Below are 19,318 nucleotides of genomic sequence, written 5' to 3'. Positions count from 1 at the left end.
CACGGTCACTATAAAGCCAGCGGGCACTAGTTTTCCCGCTCATTCAGGATGCAGCCCTCAGACAGACAGAGGCCCACAGTCAGTAGCACGAACATCTACCATGTGCCAGCAGTATAGGCTGGTCAGGTTAGGCACAAGTCTGCAGTCAACATAACCGTGTCGACCACACAGGCAAGTGTGTTTAAAAGTCATAGTAAATAAATAGAGTTGTACTTCTACAGGTGTTGGTAGCCCTGTCCAGTTACTGCTCTGGGTAAACGCAGTCCTCACAGACCCAGCATACCCAACACATCAGGGGAAGGTGCTGTTTATGGGAATACGTTTGAAAACTGGCAGCCCTGAGCACAAGTCAGGGTTCAGAAAGGAGGAGTGCAATTTTGACTGGCCATGAGAATCAAGCTAATATTGCTCGTTACCAACACTTCAGAAGCTTTGGACTTCTATATCCAACGAGCATGTGGAGCCTGCTGCATCACCAAAGATATCCAGGGTCAAGTTGGACAAATTTGATGACAGGATGAGTGGATATGGAGGAGGGGGGGGAAATTAAGGCTTTAAGATGGGCCGAATGGCCTCTACTGCACGATAGGGATTCTGTGATTAGCCACAATTGTACCAAATGGAGGAGAGGGGGCTTGGGTGGAAGGTGGCAAATGGCACTTTTTTTTAATCTTAAATTCTAATGCAAGAATTGACAAGATAGTTAAAAGACAAGAAAGGCCATTTTCATTAACACAGCCAGAGAACCTAGAATTCCTGAAATCCTGGAATAAACATAGAGGTTCTCCTGGAGAGTTGAACAGCTTCGGCTTGCAGTGTTGTTCAGGTTTCAGACTGAGGCCTTGCTGCCCCCTGTTGGACAAGCTGCACCATTGCCCATTGACAAGAGGAAAAAAGGTCAGAAACTCCAGTTTATAGTTAGTCAGTAACCATTTCCAGTCACTTTTCCTTCTCTCCTTTCACCCCACCATTCAATGTCCAAGTCACCCAGTCCCAGATGCCCATGGGCTGCTGAATGGTGGAGTTTTAACCCAGAGGGCAAGGAGCAAGGTCCGAGAAGAACTTCCATGAATAACCTCATATGGGAATTGAACCCACACTGTTGGCCTCACTACATCACCAACCAGTAATCCAGCCAACTGAGCTAAACCAGCCCCCAAATATCCAACCCCCACCAGTCCCCAAATATCAGACCCCCACCAGTCCCCAAATATCAGACCCCCACCAGTCGAAACAGATCAGGTCTCATGTGCTTGACGCACGATTGAGAATCATAGAATCCCGACAGTGCAGAAGGAGGCCATTTGGCCCATAGAGTCCATTGCAAATCTCCAACCCAGAACCACTCCCCCACCCTGCCCCTGTAATCCCACCAATCCTTTTGAACATTATGGGGCAAATCATAATGACAAATGCACCTACCCTGCACATCTTGGTGGGAGGAAACCAGAGCACCCGAGGAAACCCACAGACATGGGGGGTACCGTAGCATAGTGGTTAGCATAGTTGCTTCACAGCTCCCAGGTTCGATTCCTGGCTTGGGTCATTGTGTGCGGTGTTTGCACTTTCTCCCCGTGTCTGCGCGAGTTTTCTCTGGGTGCTCCGGTTTCCTCCCACAGTCCAAAGATGTGCAGGTTAGGTGGATTGGCCATGATAAATTGCCCTTGGTATGCAAAAAGCTTGGGTTGAGTTACTGGAATAGGGTGGGGGCTTAGGTAGGGTGCTCATTCCAAGGGCTCGTACAGACTCGATGGGCTGAATAGCTTCCTTCTGTACTGTAATTTCTATGATTCTATGATGAAGAGAACATGCAAGCTTCAGTGACCCAAGGCCAGAAAAACCCAGGTCTGAGGCAGTAGTGCTAACCACCACCATCCAATGACGACAAGGATTTTGAATAAACCAAAATGCAGGAATTAAAGTTATTCACAGCACTCCAATCTTCCACCCAGCCCCTTCCCATTCCTCACCAGATCCTTCAATCCCAATGCCCAGACCCATTTTATGGTCGGAGTCAATGCCGGACATTTCTAGAAAGCCAGTTTATTCCAGTAATAGAAATTTTAAAATGGAATATCGGGAGTAGTATTGCTCGACTAAGAGAAACTGCAATTCCCTAGGACAGGGGCAAGGAGGAAAGATGAGACACACCCTCCAATGTAATTGTGTTTCAATAGTTCACACCTTTCAGTGCTTAGCTGATCTGATGACGAGTTTCCCTTCAATGGGTATGAATCGGTAGCAAGACTGGATTCCAGGAGGTATTTATTAGCTGCAAAACAATTGGCCATGCTCACAGGACCAGGACAGCGATATAGAATAACTCATGCCAAACTCATTCTCTGGGCATAGCACTAGTCTCCATCTGTGTGCTGAACAGTTCATCCTCAAAGTCCTGGAGGTTACCATTGGACCCAGCAATATAAATACAGTGGCTACAACAGGTCAGAAATTGGAAATTCTGAGTGTTCACCTCCGGACTCTCCAAAACATGTCCATCATTGATAAGGCAGTGGAGATGGAATACTCTCCACTTTGCCAGATGAGTACAGCTACTACAAAGACTTTTGCATCATCCAAGACAAAACAGCAACTTGATTGGCAGCAGTCTACACCTCACGGTAGCATGGTGGTTAGCATCAATGCTTCACAGCTCCAGGGTCCCAGGTTCGATTCCCAGCTGGGTCACTGTCTGTGTGGAGTCTGCACGTCCTCCCGTGTGTGCGTGGGTTTCCTCCGGGTGCTCGGTTTCCTCCCACAGTCCAAAGATGTGCGGGTTAGGTGGATTGGCCATGCTAAATTGCCCGTAGTGTAAGGTTAATGGGGGGATTGTTGGGTTACGGGTATACGGGTTACGTGGGTTTAAGTAGGGTGATCATTGCTCGGCACAACAGCGAGGGCCGAAGGGCCTGTTCTGTACTGTTCTATAAATCTTCTATAAATCTACAAGATGCACTGCTTCAACTTCAAAGCCCCATCAACAGCACCTTCCAAACTGCTGGCCTCTACCACCTAGAAGAACAAGGGAGGAAATACACCACCTGCAAGTTCCCCTCCAAGTCTCACACCATCCCGACTTGTAACTATATTGCCATTCCTCGACTTGTCCTGGAAAGCTCGGTGTATGTACACCCACCATATGACCTGCAGCCATGAAGTGGAATCTCACCACTACTTCCCTAACGGCAACATATGTTAGGTCTTGCCAGTGTGATGAATACAGGATTTTGCATTTTGGATTATAAGCATTCAGCAATTTTAAAAAAAGGTTAAAAGCCTGGGGTTAGTGTGTTTGACTGCAGTAGTCATGTTTTTTAAAGAATCTGATTTTGCAAGACCAGAAAGGTTTTAGGAGCCAGGAGGTGAAATTGACCCGAGTAAAACACCTGAGCTAATGCACACCTGGGCAAACGAACTACTCTTTAGACCACCAAAGTAAGGTCTTTTGCTCTCAGTAGGATAGTTATTTATTTATTTTTAAAACATTAGTATTTAAAGCAGTGCAAGGCCAGCATGTGGCAGTGGTTAGCATTGCTGCCTACCGCAGTGAGGACCTGGGTTTGAATCCCAACCCTGGGTCACTGCCCATGTGGAGTTTGCACATTCTACCCATGTCTGTGTGGGTTTCACCCCCCCCCCCCCAAACACAAAGGTGTGCAAGTGGGTGGATTGGCCACAATAAATTGCCCCTTAATTAGTAAACAAATTGAGTACTCCAAATTGTTTTGGTTTTTTTTTTAATTAAAGGATTTAAGCAGTGTAGACTTGTCCGAGGACAAGGGGGAAGATAAAACACCAGTAAACAGCTCTTTAAAGACATTCAGCGAGAGTCTACATGGGTTAAGCAGGAGCCAAATCTGTTCTGGAAAGTATTACTCTGCCATTGGGATGTAGGATGGATTAGGAGCTGTATTTCTTTCTTTCTTGTTGTTTAATTGGGAATAGAGATAGTACGGGTAGTGTATTGTTTGAGTAACTAAGCTATTTTCAGGCACATGTTAATAATAAAAAGTTGTTTTAAAATACTAAATCCCTCCTGGAGATTGTATTCTTTCCACACTGTCTTGGGGTTTCGGTCCAGTATCCTAGCCATAGTTGAGAGTCTGGACCAGGATCATAGTACCAGTGACATCCATAACCCAAATGAAAAGCACATCACCAACATAGACTAGTTTAGCTTAATAGCCTGCAACTGATTCTATACAAGTATGCAATAAGATCCATTCAGCCCATGGAGTCCACGCCACATTCATGAAGATAATGGTTGATCCGATTGCAGTGTTAACTCCCACTTTCCTGCCCTTGCCCACAACCTTTTACTCTCAAAAAAAATCAGTGAGGAATTCAGCAGAAACACATTCCCACATGGAGTAGTTGAGGCAAACAACACTGATGTATCTAGATAAACATGCATGGGAGAAAGGAATAGATGGGTACATGAGGAAGAGCATAAAACAGTGGGGCTAAAATGCCTGTTTCCATGCTGTACACAATGTAAACGAAGCAGTGGGAGCTCAGAACGAAGAAGTGAAAGACTCGGAGACATCAGGAAACTCACCATAATAAGCAATTGCATTACTTTCTTGCACGCAGAAGCCACTGTCAGCCACCAACACTGGCACCTAAGGGGGGGGTACAGAGAAGTTTGGGCAAAGTTAGTCACATCAAAGCACATGATGGAACTGCCGCTTGACTCACTTATACGAGCATGGGAGGAGCTCCTATTATTTTAGACTGACAGGCCGCCACCACTGTTACCCCATCCCAGTCACTATAACTGGGCCAAATTCAGCAAGATTGTAATATTAACACTATCCCTTCCACCAAGATACCCAGCTAGGTCATTTTTGGCACCCTCCAGCTGCACTCATCCTCAGACAACACCAGGAACATGTAGTGATTTGGAATATTCCCAATACCCATCAGGGCTTGACTCCAGTACCATCTCAACCAAGATATGGAGCAGAGTCAAATTACCGAGGCAATTATTTACAAACTTTACTGTTAAGAGGTGGTCCCCCCCCCCCCCCCCCAGTCCCAAGGAGTTAGAATAAAATAAGATGCATCAATTACTAGAACACCCCATTGCTGCCAATGTTTGATTGAAGCTCCACAATTGCAGAGATGCCGGTGTTGGACTGGGGTGAGCACAGTAAGAAGTCTTATAACACCAAAAATTGGAAAATAAATAATCGGGTACTCTAAATGTAAGAAAAAGGTGTGAATTGTCTCAAGCCAGGACAGTTGGTAGGATGTCGCAAGCCCAGGCCAGATGCTGGGGGGATTGAATGTAATGCGACATGAATCCAAGGTCCCAGTTGAGGCCACACACACACGTGTGGGGAACTTGGCTACAAGTCTCTGCTCACTGATTCGGCATTGTCGCGCGTCCTGAAGGCCGCCGAGTGCCTGCAAAGACTTTCATTCAAAGTATTGCATCTTTGACTTTGTCCAGATACATGTTTCTGGAACCCACCTCTTCATTCACCAGAGGAAGGAGCAGTACTATGAAAGCTAGTGATTAAAAACAAACTTGTTGGACTTTAACCTGTTGTTGTAGGATTTACAATATTGTGCAAGGACCCTTCCTGTAGATTCCCTTATTTCCCATTACTTTTACTTTGTCTTTTTTATTTTTGATCCATGGATATTTAATGGACATATATCTCCAAGTCGACAAGAGGAAGCAAGGAACTCTTGCAAAATAGTACACTGCTATAAAGATCTAGAACAAGACTTTCTGGCACCCGAGAGATCAGAGGGTTTTGGTTCAACTGGTTACCTGGTGGCCAATGACCATATTTTGCCTGGTGACAGACACAGACAACAATTGTGTCCTGCCAGGTAGGGGGCACTCAGGAAGCAGAATGTGTCTGGACACAGAAGCTGCAAGTTTCTCTTTCGGCAAAACAGTTTCCTGCCTGCTGGCTTCTGAAGCAGAGAAATCTAGAGATCCTGATGAATCTATATTGTAAATCATTCCAGACTGAAAGCAAGAACACTCAGCTCGATGTGGGGGCGTGTGATATATATATAGGTAGGTAGATAGATAGGGTGGGGCAAGTAAAGAGGGGGTTAGTAATTGGATAATAGTTAACGTGTTTAAATTTACAAGTCTGGTGAGTGTAGTTATTGGGCAGCCAAATGGTTATTTTCTAAGAATTAATCGTTAATTTAAAATTTTGTTGCAACTCCCAACACTGACTGCACCCCAGCCCAGGGTTTTGTAGCATTGAGTCACTAGCATATCCAAATGAGTGATTTGCCACACCCAAAACAAACCCGAAGCAGGGCCGGTCATTCAGCCCTACTCTGCCATTTATTCCTGCTTCCACGCCCCCCTCCCCTCCCCTGTTCCTTTATCCTTTGATCCCATTAGCCCCAAGAGATATATCTAACACCATTTTGCAAAAAAAAAAAAAAAAAAAACAATGTTTTGGCCTCAACAACTTTGAGGCAGAGAATTCCACAGGCTTACCACGCTGAAGAAATTTCTCCTCATCAATCTTCATGGTCTACACCATATCCTCAGTCTGACCCCTTGTTCTGGGCTCTCTCCCCTCCTCCACCACCACCATCTGAACATCCTCCCTACATCAGATTAGAATTTTATAGGTTTCTTGGAAATCACCCTCATTCTTGTAAACTCCAGCAAATATAATCTCGGACTTGCTCCTCATCAGTCCCACCATCCCAGGAATCCCGCACGCCCTCTATATAACAAGAACATCCTTCCTCAGTTAAGAGCAAAACAGCACGCAATATTCCAGATGTGGCCTCACCAAGGCCCTGTATAATTGCAATAAAACATTCCTGCTCCTGTACTCTAATCCTTACTCTGAAGGTCAACATACAATTTGCCTTCACCACCAGCATGTTTGCCTTCAGTGGCTGGTGTACGAAGACACCCAGATCATGTTGCACAATCCCACCTCAATCTATAACCACTCAGATGTTTTTGCAACCATATAACCTCACTTTTCTCCACATTATACTGCATCTCTTGCCATTTGCCCATTCACTCAACTTGCCCAACTCAAAGCATCCTCACAGCTCACCCTCCCACCTAGCTTTGTCCCATCTGAAAGTCTGGTGATGTTACATTTAATTTAATTTCCTGATCTAAACAATTAATATATTGTGAATAGTTAGGGTCCCAGCACACATCCCCCCAGTAGTCACTGTCTGGCATTTGGGAAAATACCTGTTTATTCCCACTGTTCCCCGTCTGCCAACTATTTCTATCCACCTTAATACATCACTCCTAATCCCATGCACTTATTTTTGCACTCGTGCTACTTGCCAAAAACCTTCTCGCAAATATCCACAGGCTTCTCCTCATCAGGGAGAATGTGGGTTTCCTCTGGGTGCTCCGGTTTCCTCCCACAAATCCCAAAAGACATGCTGTTAGATAATCTGGACATTCTGAATTCTCCCTCTGTACCCAAACAGGTGCTGGAATCTGGCGACTAGGGGCTTTTCAGTAACTTCATTGCAGTGTTAATGTAAGCCTACTTTTTTTTCTTTTTTTTTTTAAATTTAGATTAGCCAATTATTTTTTCCAATTAAGGCGCAATTTAGTTTGGCCAATCCACCTACTCTGCACATTTTTGGGTTGTGGGGGCGAAACCCACGCAGACACGGGGAGAATGTGCAAACTCCACACGGACAGTGACCCAGAGCCGGGATCGAACCTGGGACCTCAGCGCCGTGAGGCAGCTGTGCTAACCACTAGGCCACCGTGCTGCCCTAATGTAAGCCTACTTGCGGCAATAAAGATTAATAATCATCATCATCAACTCCCGTTACATCCTTGAAGAATTCCAGTATATTTGCACATTACATCCTCGAAGAAATTAGTCAAGTCTGATTTCCCTTTTATAAATAAATCCATACTGAATCCAACCTACCATTGTTCTCCAAGTGCTCTGCTATAAGGACGGCTTCCGGTTGCGGCTATGCAGCGCTAAGTCGCACATCGGCAGCTCCCGCTTGGAAGGGACTTTTGGGCTCTTTTCAGGGCCCCCAACGGCATTTTCTGACATTTCCCGGTGTGGGAAGGAGACTGCAACATTCCCCCGACAGTGTATGGCTTGGACCAGGAACGGGGCAACTAAAAAAGCGGTGGTGAAGCCAAAGAAAGTGCGAGGGAAGAAAAGCAAGATGGCGGCAGGCAGAGACAAGGCAGCATGGATGCAGTGGGCACAGGAGCAGCAGCAGGAGGTTATCCAGCGCTGCTTCAGGAAGCTCAAAGCAGACCTGCTGGAGCCGACGAAGGCTTCTAAGCTGCTAATGACCCAGGCGGCTCAAGGGGTGGCGATCCGCGAGGTCTGGCAAAAGATCTCAGATAACAAGGACGAGATCTTGGGCCTAGCAGTAAAGGTGGAGGCGCTACACAAGAAATGGCAGGAACAGTTCGAGCAGATGGAGAATTGGTCGAGGCGGAGGAATTTGCAGATCCTGGGCTTCCCAGGAGGGGCTGGAGGTGTCGGACGTGGGGGCCTACGTGGTCACCATGTTAAACTCGCTGATGGGAGCGGAGTCCTTCCAGGGGCCCCTGGAGCTGGAAGGGGCCCATAGTGCTAGCGAGGAGGCGAGGCTAACGAGCCACCGCGAGCAGTGCTGGTGAGGTTTCATCGGTTCACGGAATGGGAGTGCACACTCAGGTGGGCCAAGAAAGAGAGGAGCAGCAGGTGGGAGAACACGGAGGTTCGAATACATCAGGACTGGAGTGCGGAGGTGGCAAAGAAGAGGGCTGGGTACAACCGGGCAAAGTCGGTGCTGCACAGGAAGGAGGTGAAGTTTGACATGCTGCAGCCAGCACGTCTGTGGGTCACCTACAAGGGCTGGCACTATTATTCTGAGGAGGAGGAGGCATGGGCCTTTGTTCAGGCCGAGAAGCTGGACACAAACTGAGGGGCGGGATGGGGATGGTTGGGGATTGTTGTGGTTGTGATACATTTGACGGGGGTTGTTCTTGTTTATTTTTGGTTCAGTGTGGGTGGTTAGGGAGGGTTGGGCACTGTTTTGGTTGGGTCTGGCAGGTGGGCTCTTGGAGGGGGGCAAGTAAACGGAGTGGGGGGCGGATGGCTGGTAGGGGGGGATGGCACCCCGTGGGGGTGGGTGAGGCCCAAGTCTGGGATGAGGGGACTGGGCCTGCAAAAGGAGCTGTGGCAGAGGAGGGGGGGGCAGGTGGAAAGCTTTTTCCCGTGCTGAAGGTTGGAGGGGGCAGGGCCAGGGCACACGGGCTTTTTCCCCACGCTTGGGATGGCAGGGGAGGCAGTGAGCCTGCTGGTGGGTAATGGAGGGGGAGGGAAGGTCCCTCAATGGGAGGAGTCAAAGGAGAGGCAGGAGCAGCTGGGGTCAGCAGGAGTCAGCTGACTTGTGGGAGTGCAATGGGGGAGCAACACAGCTAGGAGGGGTCCCAGCTTGGAGGGGGTGCTGCTGGTATGGTCAAGGGGGAGCTGGAGCAAGTAGAGGGGGTCAGGACGGGGTCTGCCGCCATGGGGAACGGGCCAGGCGTGGGGCATGGGTGCATGGCTGGCCGAGGAGGGGTTATGGCTAGTCAGTAGGGGAGTGGGGCAGGCAGCCCCCTGATCAGGCTGATAACCTGGAACGTAAGGGGACAGAACGGGCCGGTTAAGCGGGCCAGGGTGTTCACGCACCTGAAGGGGCTGAAGGCAGATGTGGTCATGCTCCAGGAGACACACCAGAAGGTGGCAGACCAGGTAAGATTGAGGAAGGGATGGGTAGGCCAGGTGTTTCATTCGGGGGTGGCGATCTTGGTAGGAAAGAGGGGAAAGAGGGGTCGTTCGATCGGTGTCGAGCAGTGACAGAATCGTGGCAAGTATGTAATGGTAAGTGGTAAGCTGCAAGGGAGAGAGTGGTGCTGGTCAACGTGTACACCCCGAACTGGGACGATGCGGGTTGTATGCAGCGCATCTTGGGTCAGATCCCGGATTGGAAGTTGGGAGCCTAATAATGATGTGGGGGGGGGGGGGGGGGATCGCTCCAGGTCTAGGACGGGTAGGAGGCCGGCAGCAGCTACAGTGCTGAGGGGACTTATGGACCAGATGGGAGGGGTGGACCCATGGAGATTTGCAAGGCCGGGGGTTAGGGAATTTTTGTTCTTCTCGCACGTTCATAAGGCCTATTCCCAGATCGACTTCTTTGTCATGAGTAGGGTGCTGATTCGAGAGGATAGAGTACTCGGCAATAGCCATTTTGGATCACGCCCCGCATTGCGTAGAGTTAGAGCTGAGGGAGGAGAGGGACCAGCACCCGTTGTGCCACTTGGAGGTGGGGCCGCTGGCAGACAGAGGTGAGCGAGAGGGTCCGAGGAAGCATAGAAAGATAACTGGAGGCCAACGATAACGGGGGTCTGAGTGGGGGATGGTCTGGGAGGCGCTGAAGGCGGTGGTTAAGGGAGAGCCGATCTCCGTTAGGGCCCACAAGGAGAGGAGAGGGCCCACAAGGAGAGGAGAGAACAGAGGGAGAGGGAGAGGCTGGTGGGAGAGATGGTGAGGGTAGACAGGAGATACGCGGAGGTGCCAGAGGAGGGACTGTTGAGGGAGAGGCGTAGCCTCCAGGCCAGATTCGACCTGTTGACCACCAGGAAGGCAGAAGCGCAGTGGAGGAAGGCCCAGGGGGCGATTTACAAATATGGGGAAAAGCAAGCCAGATGCTGGGGAATCAGCTTCTGAAGCAGGACGCAGCTAAGGAGATTGGAGAGTTAAGGATAGGAGAGGGAGTGGGGTTGGCATTAATGGGGTCTTCAGGGACTTTTATGAGGAACTGTATCGGTCCGAGCATCCGGTGGAGGAGGGAGGGATGGCCGCTTTCTGGACCAACTGAGGTTCCCGAAGGTGGAGGAGGGACTGGTGGTGGGATTAGGGGCCCCGATTGGGCTGGAGGAGCTGGCCAAAGGGATAGGGAGCATGCAGGCGGGGAAGGCTCCGGGACCAGACAGTTTCCCAGTCAAATTTTACAAAAAAAATGTGGACCTGTTGGGCCCGCTGCTGGTTAGGACCTTCAATGAGGCAAGCGAGGGGGGGGCTCTGCCCCCGACGATGTCCCGGGCACTGATCTCCTTGATCCTGAAGCAGGACAAGGATCCCCTGCAGTGTGGGTCTTACAGGCCGATTTCATTGTTAAATGTAGATGCCAAGGTGCTGGCAAAGGTCTTAGCCACTAGAATTGAGGATTGTGCGCGCGGTCATCCACGAAGACCAGATGGGTCCATGAAGGGAGGCAGTTGAACAGCGAATGTGCGGAGGCTCCTGAACGTTATTATGATGCCGGCGAGGGAGGGGGGGGGGAGATAGCGGACGCTGAGAAGGCCTTGATAGGGTAGAGTGGGGGGTACTTGTGGGAGGTGCTGAACAGGTTCGGTTTGGGGAGGGGTTAGTCAGGTGGGTTAGGATGTTATACGAGAGGCCCCGATGGAGAGCAGTGGCCAAACACAGAAGAGGAGGTCTGAGTACTTTCGGCTGCATCGAGGGATGAGGCAAGAGTGTCCCCTACCCTTGCTCTTTGCATTGACGATTGAACCCTGGCTATGGCATGAGGGAGTCGAGGAAACTGAGGGGGTTGGTGCAGGGTGGGAGGAGCATAGGGTGTCGCTCTATGCAGAAACTTGATGCTATATGCGGCAGACCCGGTTTGGGGGGGGGGGGGGGGGGGGGGGGGGGGTTGCGGAGGTATGAGGATCCTTGGAGTTCAGGGATTTCTCAGGGTACAAGCTCAACATGGGAAAGTGAGGTGTTTGTGGTTCATCCAGGGGCCCAGGCGAGGGGGATTGGCGAGCTCCCACTAAGGGCGGGAAAGGAGCTTCAGGTATTTGGGGGTCCAAGTGGCCAGGAGCTGGGGGGCCTGCAGAGACTAATGCACAAGGCTGGTGGAGCAAATGGAGGAGGAGTTTAAGAGGTGGGACGCGTTGCCGCTGTCCCTGGGGGTAGGGTGCAATTAGTCAAGATGACGGTGCTCCCAAGGTTTTTGCTCCCGTTTCAGTGCCTCCCAATCTTAGCCCGAAGGCCTTCTTTAGGGGGTCGACAGGAGCACAACGGGGTTTGTGGGCGCGAGGGACTCGGGTGAGAAGGATGTTCCTGGAGCGGAAGTAGGGATGGGAGGTGCTGACACCACAACTCTATGGGCAACTACTGGGCCACTAATGTGGCGATGGTGCACGGGGTGATGGAGGGGGAGGGGGCAGCATGAAAGAGGTGGAGATGGCATCTTGAGAGATACGGAGTGGAGGTGCTGGCAATGGCACCGCTCCTCCAACGAGGTATACCACAAACCGGTAGTGGCAGCTACCCTCACAATTGGTGGCACGGGGTGGGGGGGGGGGAGAGAAGAGGCGGGGGCTTGGTGCAGACCCGATACGGGGGAACCACCAGTTGTCCCGGCGAGAATAGATGGAGGGTTTTCGGGGTTGCGCAGGGCAGGGATAAGTAGGTTGTGGGACCTATTCGTGGATGGGAAGTTGCGAGCTGGGTGAGCTGGAGGAGAAGTACAGACTCCCCAGGAAACACCTTTAGGTATCTACAGGCAAGGGCGTTTTCCAGGCAGCAAGTGGTGGAATTCCCACTGCTGCTGCCATGCTCGGGGGTGTGGGTTGGAGGGGAAGATTTCGGCAATATACCAGGTGATGCAGGAGGATGAGGAGGCCTCGGTGGAGGAGCGGAAGGTAAGGGGGAGGAGGAGTTGGGAGAGGAGATCGAGGAGGGACGTGGGCAGATGCCTAGGGAGGGTGAACTCTTCCTCTTTGTGCACAAGGCTCAGCTCATACAGTTTAAGGTGCTGCATCGGGCACACATGACCGGGACCAGGATGAGCCGGTTTTTTGGGGGTGAGGACAGGTGTGTAGGTTCTCGGAGCCAGCAAACCACACCATGTTCTGGGCATGGCCAGCGCTGCAAGGAATTTTGGTAGGGCATAGCGAGGACGGTGTAGAGGGTGGTAGGATCCAGGGTCAAACCAGGCTGGCGGCTCGCAATATTTGGGGTTGCAGGGAGCAGTGATTGCAGGAGGCGAAAGAGGCCGGTATTCTGGCCTTTGCGTCCCTGGTAGCCCGGCGGAGGATTCTTGTTCAGTGGAAGGATGCGAGGCCCCCCAAGCGTAGAGGCCTGGATCAATGACATAGCGGGGTTTATTAAATGGAACAGGTGAAATTTGCTTGAGGGGGTCGGCGCAAGGATTTTTCAGGCGGTGGCAAACCATCCTAGACTTACTGGCAGAACAGTAGACAATGGTCAGCAGCAAGCAGCAACTGGGGGCTGGTGGGGGGTTCTGTTTTATTTGTGTTTTCTATATTGGGCAATTGAGGGGGGGGTATATATTTGCTATATGTTTTGACAGGTGAATTTATTTCTGTTTTGTATTTAATTCTATTTTACATTTGTGTTGGTATTTGTGAAAATTTCAATAAAGTTTTTTTATATATATCACAAACACAGGGAGAATGTGCAAACTCCACACGGACAGTGACCCAGAGCCAGGATCGAGCCTGGGACCTCGGCGTCGTGAGGCAGCTGTACTAACCACTGTGCCACCATGTGGTTATCTTGGAATCTTGGAAGACGGCAGCACAAGTGGTTAGCACTGCTGCTTCACAGCACCGAGGACCATGGTCCGATCCCAGGTCACTGCCTGTGTGGAGTTTGCACATTCTCCGTGTCCGCGTGGGTCTCACCCCAACGGAAAGAGTGCAGGGTAGGTGCATTGGCCATACAAAATTGCCCCTCCATTGGAAAAAGAATTTAAGAAAAAAATAAACTTGGAAGATGACAGCCAATACATCCACTATTTCTAGCCACTTCCTCAGAGATTCTGGGAAGTAGATTCAGGCCCTGTGGATTTATTGCCCTTCAATTTCTCCAAAACCATTTCCCTATGTTGATTTCCTTCAGTTCCTCCTCAAAATCCGGTGTACCCCAACAATTCTGGCAAGTTATTTGTGCCCTCCTTTGTGACGTCAGAACCAAAGTATGCATTTAGTTAGTCAGCAATTTCTTTGTTCCCGAGGATAAATTCTTCTGTTTCAATCAATGATATTCCCTTCACATACCCATAGAAGCCTAGTCAGTTTTATGCCTAGGGGTTCGTCAGGTGGGTTAGGCTGTTATACGAGGCCCCGATGGAGAGTGTGGCCACAAACAAGAGGAGGTCTGAGTACTTTCGGCTGCATCGAGGGATGAGTCCTACTTTTCAAACTTGCCTCCTAACACTATATTCTGCTTTTACGACCCAAGTTATTATTTTCTTAAAATCGATATTGTTTGTACGCACATGTACCTCGACCATTGGCTGTTCACCCTCTCCTTCCAGAAAGTCCTGTAGCCATTCAGACATCCTGGATACTAGCACCAGGAAAGCTACATCCCATTCCTGGAGTCCCATTTGCAGCCAGAGACAATCTATTCCCCTTGCATTTATATCCCATAAAACTCCGCAACTCCTCTGCTCTGCAACAGAGCCAACCATGGCACAACAAATCTGCCTGCGGGTTTTCTTCCCCCCCGCACCCAACCCTTGCCCCAGAGAGGCCATTCGCCCAACTATATCCAAGCAGTATTGCTTTGCAGGGAATGGCCACAGAAGATTGCTGTCCCACCTGCCTAGTCCTCTTGCTCTGCCTGGTGGTCACCCATTCCCTTACTGCCCACGGCGTCTTAATCTGCAGTAGGCCACCGCTCTATGCATGCTACCCTCTCTGCCTCAACAGATGCTCCAGTGTCCCAGCTGCCACACAGTTCCGAAACCCAAACTTCCAGGCGTTGTAGCCTGAAGACACTTCCTGCACACATGGCCCCAGGCACTGGAAATGCTCCCAGCTTCCCAGAGCTGGAGGAGCACATCATGGCTTGGAGCTCTGGTTCACTTGTAAGCCAGCAGATTTCCTTCCCTAACGGACTAGCGAACTGGGTCTTTACAACAGCCCGAGACAATCAATTAGTGTTTCCAATTTGAGAATTAATTAAATTTTATCAAATTCAAAAACTTGAACATTGTCCCCAGATCTTTTGACCTGGGTTCTGTATTACTAATCCAGTGGTATTAGTACAGTATGCAACCCACCATCTCAAAGAAATTCATTTTACATCTGTTAAATGTCATTCTCCTACTGCCACCAGGCTCCCCCCACCCCCAGGAAATTGGCATTATTTTATTTTTTTTTAAAATAGTTCCACACACATCACTAGATGGATTTTATTATTCATTCATGCAATGGGGAGTCATTGGCTGGGCCAGCATTTTTGCCCGTCCCCAATTAACTACTCTTAAACCGAGTGACTTCCTCAACCATTTCAGAGGGCATTCCACATTGCAGCAGATCTGGTGTCACGTGTAGGCCAGGCCAGCAGATTAGCGAACCAGATGGGCTTTTCCAACAAATCAAACATTAAACTTCCCGATTCTTTTAATGGAATGCAATGTTTCATCATTTGCCATGGTGGAATTCAAACACAGATCCCCATAACATTACCTTGGGTCTCTGGATTAAATGCCCAGTGACAAATGGACAGAAAATTTACCATTGACAATAGCAAGTTTTTAAAACAAAAAAACAGCAAGAGATTGATTCAACAGTTCCATTGAAAGTATTTACATCGCAGAACCAGCACATTCAGTCCAACAGATCAGTGTCATAGACATATATTGGTCCAAACGAGAGGGTGAACTCTGAGAAATACAGCACACAGAACAGGCCCTTCAGCCCACGATGTCATGGACTTCTTTAAATACAATCTTGCAATCTTCTACAGGCACCAGAGATTACAAACAACGCCAAGGTTTAATATTTTATCTGCAAGTCAGCACTTCAGCATCTCTAGATTTAGTGGCCAAGTTCCCAGAGCAAGACTTTAAACCACAGCCTTAACACAAGCACTAAAATGGATGGATGATGACCTGATATCTTGTTACCAGCAGTGAGAATTTTAGTTCTACACAGTTTTATCATTAAGACTTATTTGTTGACTTCCGGTTGCGGCTATGACCAGCTAAGTCGCACGTTTGACTGCTCCTGCTACAAAGGTGTTTTCGGGCGATTGGAGGGCCCCCAACGGCGCGTAAGGACAAATCCCGGTGGGGGAAGGGCTCCCTGAAGAGAACCAGACCAACTTTATGGTCGGTACCCGGGAAGTGGGTGTGGTAAAGAAAGCAAACAGCAGCTCCCAAAAAAAAGCGGGGGAAGAAGACCAAAATGGCGGCCGGTGGGTGCCACCCGAGGGAATGGAGGAAATGGGCGGAGGAGCACGGCAGGTCCGCTCTCCTGCGGCTTCATTTCGGAGCTGAAAATGGAGCTCTGGAGTCAATGAATGCGACGACCACCAGGCTGATGGGAGCCCAGGCGACCCAAGAGGCGTCGATTCGGGAGCGCAACAGGAGATGACTGCGAGGGAGGAGGAGGCCACGGTCCTCGTGGGAAAGGTTAGGGTGCACGAGGCAACTCCACCTGAAATGGCAGAGCGTTTTGAGGAGCTGGATACGCGAATGAGGCGGAAGAACCTGAGGATCTTGGGCCTGGCAGAAGGCCTGGAGGGGTCAGACCTCCCGGGATAGTAGCAGAAATGCTGAGCTCCCTGATGGGGGCAGGGGCCGTCCCTTCGCCCCTGGAGCTGGAAGAGGCCTACAGGGTCATGGCTAGGAGGCCAAGAGCAAATGAGCCCCGAGGGCGGTGCTGGTGCGGTTCCAGCGACTCAGCGACCGTGAAAGAGTGCTGGAGTGGGCCAAGAGGGAAAGGAGCAGCAAGTGGGAGAATTCGACGGTGAGGGTCTACCAGGACTGGAGTGCGGAGGTGGCAAAGCGGCGGGCCCGGTACAACCGGACGAAGGCGGGTGCTACATGCAAAACGGATCAGGTTCGGAATGCTGCAGCCAGCGCGCTTGTGGGTCACCTACAGGAACCAACACCACTATTTTGAGTCCCCAGAGGAGGCGTGGGCCTTTGTACAGGAAGAGAAACTGGACTCGAATTAGACCCAGGGGATACTTGGCGGCCGTAGCCGCTCGGGTACTTTCAGCTGAATTCTTTGTTTGGATTTTGAACTCTTGCTGTGGTTTTTCTTCTGATGTTTTTTCCCCCTTTGCCAACTTCCCTTAGTTATTGTTATTGTGGTTATTCATGGTTATTTATGGTTATTTATGCTGTTTGGTAGAGGGCGACTGTTAAGTACAATGTTATTTGTTATTATCTGTTATTTATAATGTTAAGTTGGGGAGCGGGACGGGGGGGGGGGGGGGGGGGGGGGAGAGCAGATCGGGGATATGGGCTCCTAGGGGGGGTTCTTTACAGGCATGGACGGGGACGGGGGTGGAACTGAAGATGGGGGTGGGGTGTGGCAGGGCGAAAGCGGGCTTTCCTCTGTTTTCCCGCGCGCGGGGCAGAGGAGGGGGGAGGGGAGGAGTGCGGGGCGTGGCTAGCAATGGCGACCTTTCCCGCGCTGGAGCGGGGCCAGGGAGGAGTGGCAAGGGGGGGGGGGGGGGGGCCCCCCCCCCCCCGGCCGGGGGGAGTCGGAGTGTGGCAGGAGCAGCCGGGTCAGCGTGAAGCAGCTGACTTAGGGAGTACGATGGAGGGTACATCGCGGCTAGGAGGGGTCCTAGCCTGGGGGGGGGGGGGGGGGGGGGGGGGGGTTAGGGAGGGACACCGGGTTGCTGCTGAAAAGACCAGAAATGGGAAGTGGAGGATGGAGAGGTGGGGGGAGGGGGACATCGCCATGGGGAGCGGGTCAGAAGGGGAGGGTCGACCGGGCAAGCAGGGAACAGGACATGGCTAATCGGCAGGGGAGGGGGGGGGTCGTCCCGCGACCCGGCTGATCACTTGGAACGTGAGGGGGTTGAATGGGCGGTCAAGAGATCAAGGGTATTCTCACACCTGAAGGGACTGAAGGCTGATGTAGCAATGTTACAGGAGACATTTGAAGGTAGTGGACCAGGTTCGCCTGAGAAGGGGGTGGGTGGGACAGGTGTTCCACTCTGGATTGGACGCAAAGAAACGGGGGGGTGGCGATTCTGGTGGGAAAGAGGGTGTCGTTCGTGGCAGAGGAGGGTGGTGGCGGATAAGGAGGGTAGGTATGTGATGGTGAAGGGTAAGCTGCAGGGGGAGAAAGTGGTGATGGTCAACGTATATGCCCCGAACTGGGATGACGCGGGTTTTATGAGGCGCCTATTGGGCCTCATTCCGGGACTGGAGGCAGGGGGCTTGATCATGGGGGGGGGATTAACACAGTGCTGGACCCCGGGCTAGACAGATCGAGCTCAAGGACCAATAGGAGGCGGCAGCGGCAGAAGTGCTGAGGGGGTACATGGAGCAGATGGGAGGAGTAGACCCATGGAGGTTGGTAGGCGAGGGCGAGGGAGTATTCCTTTTCTCCCACGTCCATAGAGTGTACTCCAGAATCAATTTCTTCGTGTTGAGCAGGGGGCTGATCCCGAGGGTACGGGAAGCTGAGTACTCGGCCATTGTGATCTCTGATCATGCACCACATTGGGTGGATGTGGAAATGGGGGAGGCGCGGGACCAGCGCCCGCTGTGGCGGCTGGATGTGGGGCTGTTAGCGGACGACGAGGTGTGTAAAAGGGTCCGGAAGAGCATTGAGAGCTATCTGGACTTGAATGACACGGGTGAGGTGCGGTGGGGATGGTCTGGGAGGCCTGAAGGCAGTGATCAGGGGGAGCTGATCTCCATAAGGGCGCAAGAGAAGAAAGGAGAGGCAGGAGAGGGAGAGGCTGGGGGAGCTATGGAAGTGGATAGGAGATATGCGGAGGCACCAGAGGAGGGGCTGCTGGGAGAACGGCGCAGCCTGCAGGTCAAGTTCGACCTGCTGACCACCAGGAAGGCCAGAGACGCAGGGAGAAGGGCAGGGCGCAGTCTAGAGTATGGGGAAAAGGCGAGCAGGATGCTGGCCACACCAGCTTCGCAAACGAGATGCGGCTAGGGAGATTGGGGGAGTGAAGGAGAGGGGCGGGGGAAGGTAGTGCAGAAGGGCAAGAAGTGAACGGGGTCTTCAGGGATTTTACAAGGAGTTGTATCGGTCTGAGCCGCCGACGAGGAGAGGGGGAATGGAGGACCTTCCTAAACAAATTGAGGTTCCCAAGGGTCCAGGAGGGGCTGGTAGAAGGGCTGGGGGCGCCAATCGGGCTAGAGGAGCTAGTCAAGGGAATAGGTCAGATGCAAGCGGGGAAGGCGCCGGGGCCAGATGGGTTCCCGGTGGAATTCTATAAGAAAAATGTGGACTTGGTGGGACGGTACTGGTACGAGCCTTTAATGAGGGCGACGAGAGGGGGGGGGGTTCTGCCCCCGACAATGTCGCAGG

General features: G+C 51.2%; 1 protein-coding gene across 1 annotated transcript in view; it reads right to left on the bottom strand.

The window, feature by feature from the left end:
• The window catches only part of eef1g (eukaryotic translation elongation factor 1 gamma), a 62,171-nt gene that overhangs the window by 37,164 nt on the left and 5,689 nt on the right, over positions 1-19,318 (bottom strand). The window contains exon 3 of the mRNA XM_038786260.1: positions 4,559-4,622. Coding sequence (XP_038642188.1) covers positions 4,559-4,622 — 64 coding nt within the window. The remainder of the gene's footprint in view (positions 1-4,558; positions 4,623-19,318) is intronic.

The sequence above is a fragment of the Scyliorhinus canicula genome, chromosome 27 (assembly GCF_902713615.1).
Source record: "Scyliorhinus canicula chromosome 27, sScyCan1.1, whole genome shotgun sequence".
NCBI lineage: Eukaryota > Metazoa > Chordata > Chondrichthyes > Carcharhiniformes > Scyliorhinidae > Scyliorhinus > Scyliorhinus canicula.
This window is presented reverse-complemented; position numbering and strand designations above follow the sequence as displayed.